The following is a 5,000-nucleotide window of genomic DNA, read 5'->3' as shown; positions in this document are numbered from 1 at the left end:
CGGAAGAGAGCGAGGCAGGGAGTGAAAGAGAGTATTAATAGTGTTGGATATCCTAGACAAGATCCATAGACAGGTGCACGAATAAACCCATTTCACACACAAGAAACACAAATAAACACCGAGCTGAGCGCACACGCAATATACCGGCTGATATATAGCTGCGTCTTCCTCGCCATAAACACGATTGGTCGTAACAAACCTCGCCATCTAGCTAAACTGACCTACAAACTAGAGTCTCTCCCAGTAATGTCAGATCGCACAACAACGAGCCGACATCAGACTGCGCGCAATCTTGGCGCACCAGCTCTCAGCCGCACTTAGCAGACATGTATGTATGTACTGGGGAATGGCTCGTGTTTTATGTGCGCGCACTGACTTGCTGGTATCAAGACAGCTGCAGCTGTTATGTACACTGACACCTACACACGCAGGTGCCGACGGCTCTGATTGGCTATAACAAGGAGCAGTTTGCACTTGTGAGTGCCAGGAAATCTCATTTATAAAAAATACGTGACAGCGTAGGTGGGCAATTGTAGCATGGTAGGAAGAAGTAGATTACCACGCATGCGGGCACAATATTTATACAGTAAAACCTACCCCTGCAATTGCTTAGAGCAGTTACACACACACATGCGCACGCACGCACGCACGCACGCACGCACGCACGCAATATAATACAGTGTTTAATACTACAGTACCCATTTCAACGTCAGTCTTAATGACATTTAAAGGTTCTTATGAAAACATTACTGCGCTTGGAGTGATAATAACAGGAGGCATGATAGCGTGTGGTACGGAGGCTGCGCACTCACCGGAGAGGATGCCAGCATCTGGAGGTTTCACTAGTGAAGCCAAGAGTGGGTTGAAGGTGAACTCCGCCTCCTTCACCTCCTCCTCTGTCACCGGCTGAGTCGAGAATCGCGACACGTTTGCCCGTCGCCGCCGACGCGGTGCCACCCCCAGGGGGCGGTGCGGTGCTCTCTTTGCGGCTGCGGTGAACAGCCGCAGCTTCTCGGCTAGGCTCAGCTTAGAGCTGTTGTCCTGGTAACCACTGGACGCATTGTCGTCTGCTTCAGCACCGCTACGCCACCTACTGGTGGCTTCTGCCAAAGTACCGTGAGCAGAGTGGAGAGTGAGTGGGTTGCTATGATGTATGATGCCTCGTCAAACCTGGTTGAGTGACCTTCAGGACAACGAAGGGCAGGGAGAGGGCGCGGGGCGGGAAGGAACACCTATTGGCCTCACCCTCAGTCTCAGTATTAGCATTTTTATCGGGATGTGCTATGTTAGGTTAGCCCAGCCCCAAATAGAGGAACTGAAGATAGAACAGGCAGCCGAAAACCATGTCTCTCATGCAAGCTATCAACTACTGCTGATGCATCTACGAAATAAAGATAAATCTCATTCCAGTAGCTATAGAGGTATAGATAGCTATTATTATCTCCCAGATGGTAGGGGGAGGATGGGGAGAAGTGGTTAAACGGAGGTGCAAATTGAACAAGCAGTATCACCATCAGCATTAAAACTACCTGTTATCAACGCAGACAGTCAAATCGAGCACTTTTTCATGAAGCACAGAGAAAATAGCAAGCGGATGAAAAAAATTGAAAGCTTTCAGCATGTGCTGCCCCCTTATGGGCACATTGAAATCACAGGGTCGGGCAAAACACGACTGCATCATTGAAAGCAAGGTGAGGTAAAACCTAGCCACGGAGGGAATTAATGCAACCCTCCCTTGCGCATTACTCGAGTGGAAAGTATATCACACTCATGCTGTAGTTCAAAGTACTATCTATATATATACGTACGACGTACGAGCAAAACGAATGCAACACTCATGGACTTATTTACAGACTTGGCACAACATGCGAATCACCGATTCTGACGTCGGCAGAAATTACTGCCAACGTCGCAGACATACATGCATGGATTACTGAAGGCGCCCTCTAGTGGCTTCTACCTATAAGCCATAACGGAAAGTCCCCGCCGACATATTAAGATCAGATAAGAGGGGGTATAAGTTGCCCTTTTATAACATTGTTAAGAAAAAGAATGGTCCAAGTTTTTGATCTTTAATTCTCGTCACTAACATCGTACTTCAATTCACAGGTGCGTTAGTGTTTACAGAATCATTTACAAATATGTTTGTGGTCATTTGGGATATTTTGCAATGTTTGTGTTAATGCAAAAACTAAAAACGCACGAATGTTTACGTTAATCATGTACTTTCCTAAGCGCGCCTCGGCCATCTTATACCCCCTTTTTCTATGACCTAATCAGCACAGCTGGACTTTCCGATATCACTTATACGATCTGTACTAAAAATGATTCTGTAATCAAAATATTAAATCATTTACACTTTTAAAATTTCTAATCTCAAAGTACGTAAGGTCGATTAAGAACTCGCTGTTAAAAAAAAGGCAAGTTGTATAACGAAAGGGCGTCATCAGAAATCCAAATGCATTTATGTACAGCCATAGAGTCATTATGAAATCACATCAACACATACAAGGATAGTTATTAAAGAGGTGCGAAACAGATTGATTAGATATGGTTTGAAGGATATTATTAATAAATATTAGTTGCTCTAAATAAATTTACTATCATACACTTCCGTGTGCCGACGTCTTTCTAAAACCAGATATCACCGAGCGGTAAAACATACGAGATAAAAATACATCTATCCGTGTAATAAATGTAATATAAATATTTTTGAAGCATGAAACGATTTTAGAAAGATGGCGGCGGCACGCGTGTGAGAACACAGCGCTACTGTACAAGGACAAGACATGTGGCAGGGCCAATAAATAGGCGATGATGATGAATGCGCTCTTGTTTAGCGCGGACGTCAAATGTTAAACAGCATCACGGTACCCGGCGCCTTCGTCGTCCCTGCTTCCTCAGAGCCAGGTGGCGCCACCTGCTTCTCAGGACTCGCACGCTTCTCAGGTGTTTGCCGACGCTCTATCACGTCCGCGAGGACGGCAGCCTCTTTGACCTCTGACACGGTGACGGGCTGAGTCTGTGAGCGTAGCGCGTTCTTGCGACGCGGGTGCCGTGGCGAGTGGGCCTTCGCTTTACCTGCATCAGGGTAAAGAATACACTCAAGCTTATGAAGTTACGATTAAAACGAGTGTAACAGTATATTGATCCGCGTGGTAATGACACAGAAACATCCGTTTATATATCTGCTATTGTCGCAGAAATCGAAACGGAGAAATCAGCGTTTTTCTACTTTTCACACTGATCGACCGACCGTCTCTTTGCAGAATGGGTGAACGTATGTGAAACATCTACTGTTAGTAGTTACTATGACATGTCCATAACTAACTGAAACCGAAAAATGTGTAAAAATTTTCCGTGCATCTTGATAAATTGTGAGAAATTACGAGGTTAAAAACGCGCGAACAATGTGTACTGCATGACGTCACTAATAAGCTATGGGTCAAAAATCCGGACCTATATGTAACGCTATGAAACGAAGTGTAAATGCTATTTTCGACCGCGCAGCAATTTCAACTATCACTTGCAGATGACCGCTGTAAAAGGGTTTATGCTGATGGATTCTGCCATAATGAATACCGTGAAAAGGCTGGTTGTATCACGTCTCTGTCGTTATCAGTATTTTAAGGGCTACGGCTCACTACACACGAACGCGGACAATCAAAACGCTCTGAAAGTTCACATGCATTGTTATATGGAGAAATAAGTATGTACAGTGGTGACACCTAGTGTCAGCCATAAGAATGAAAATGAAAAATCAATCAAATTCCACATAAAAGGTTGCAACAAGGTCAGATGACGCGCGTGAAATACACCCCTCGAGAAAAACTTCAGATATATTTGAATGAGAAATGAGAATTGAGTATCTTGAGATTTGCAGTTTAATCGGATTTCAGTTAGATATTAGGATGTTAACGATACTCAATTTTGCTTGCATTTTCTGATTTTCATCGCAGAATGTAGAGAATTCACAGAGACGCACGCGTTTATTTCATCTGTTTTGCTTGTTTAGGTACCTAGTCTTTGCTCTCGCTCGAATTGCGCAAACAGAGACATCTTTTCCACGAGAGACATCGTGCTTAATTCATCTTCGGGTAATTCTCCCTCCTCCTCGTCTTCCTCCTTCAACGGAGTCACAGTGTCTCCCCTCGAGTCTGCCAGTCGATCTTCCTGTACGTTCTCCAGCGGGCGCTCAACCTAAAACCGACCGGGTCACATCAGAGTCCCACAATCACACATCACGTTAGCAACCCACACAGAACCCCACCTGATGGGAATTCTGTCATTATTAATATCATTATTATTATTATTACTATTATTATTATTATTACTGCTGCTGCCACAACTACTACTAACTCTACCACTACCACTACCACTACTATTACTACAACCACTACCACCACTACCACCACTACTATTACTACAACCACTACCACTACCACTACCACTACCACCACTACCACTACCACTACCACTACCACTACCACTACCAATACCACTACTACAATGATCACTGCCACTACTACTACTACTGCTGCTGCTGCTGCTGCTGCTGCTGCTGCTGCTGCTGCTGCTGCTGCTGCTGCTGCTACTGCTAATACTACTACTGCTAACTACTACTATACTACTACTACTACTGCCAATGCCATGGTGACGGCCACGGCCACCACCCACGGCCATCACTACTACTATTGCAACACTATGATCACTGCTACACTTCTACAATGGAATCCCTGATGATCGCAAGGCTTTCCCCCGAGTGTTGCCATGGTGACGTGACAGGCACCTACCTTGTTCAGTTGCTTCTTCACTGCCTCCAGCCTGAGGTTGAGTCTATTGTCGGCAATTGGTCCGCAAGCATCCTCGGTGGTGTCCTTGGCGGTGTCCTTGGTGAGTAGGTCTTCAGCCTCATTGATCTCAGATATGGTTATCTGGAACGTCTTGTAGCGGCCCGGATTGCCCTTACGCCAGGCATAGCGTGATGCGTTCTTCACCAT

At 45.3% G+C, this 5,000-nt stretch overlaps 1 protein-coding gene across 1 annotated transcript in view; it reads right to left on the bottom strand.

Moving 5' to 3' along the window:
- The window catches only part of LOC106814891 (supervillin-like), a 43,421-nt gene extending 38,421 nt beyond the window's left edge, over nucleotides 1–5,000 (bottom strand). Inside the window, exons 1-4 of the mRNA XM_014819267.1 lie at nucleotides 4,794–5,000; nucleotides 4,020–4,200; nucleotides 2,875–3,081; nucleotides 813–1,103 (exon numbers count right to left, since the gene is read on the bottom strand). Of these exons, the coding sequence (XP_014674753.1) occupies nucleotides 813–1,103; nucleotides 2,875–3,081; nucleotides 4,020–4,200; nucleotides 4,794–5,000 (886 nt within the window). The remainder of the gene's footprint in view (nucleotides 1–812; nucleotides 1,104–2,874; nucleotides 3,082–4,019; nucleotides 4,201–4,793) is intronic.

Source organism: Priapulus caudatus, unplaced genomic scaffold (genome assembly GCF_000485595.1).
Source record: "Priapulus caudatus unplaced genomic scaffold, Priapulus_caudatus-5.0.1 Scaffold999, whole genome shotgun sequence".
Classification (NCBI taxonomy): domain Eukaryota; kingdom Metazoa; phylum Priapulida; class Priapulimorpha; order Priapulimorphida; family Priapulidae; genus Priapulus; species Priapulus caudatus.
This window is presented reverse-complemented; position numbering and strand designations above follow the sequence as displayed.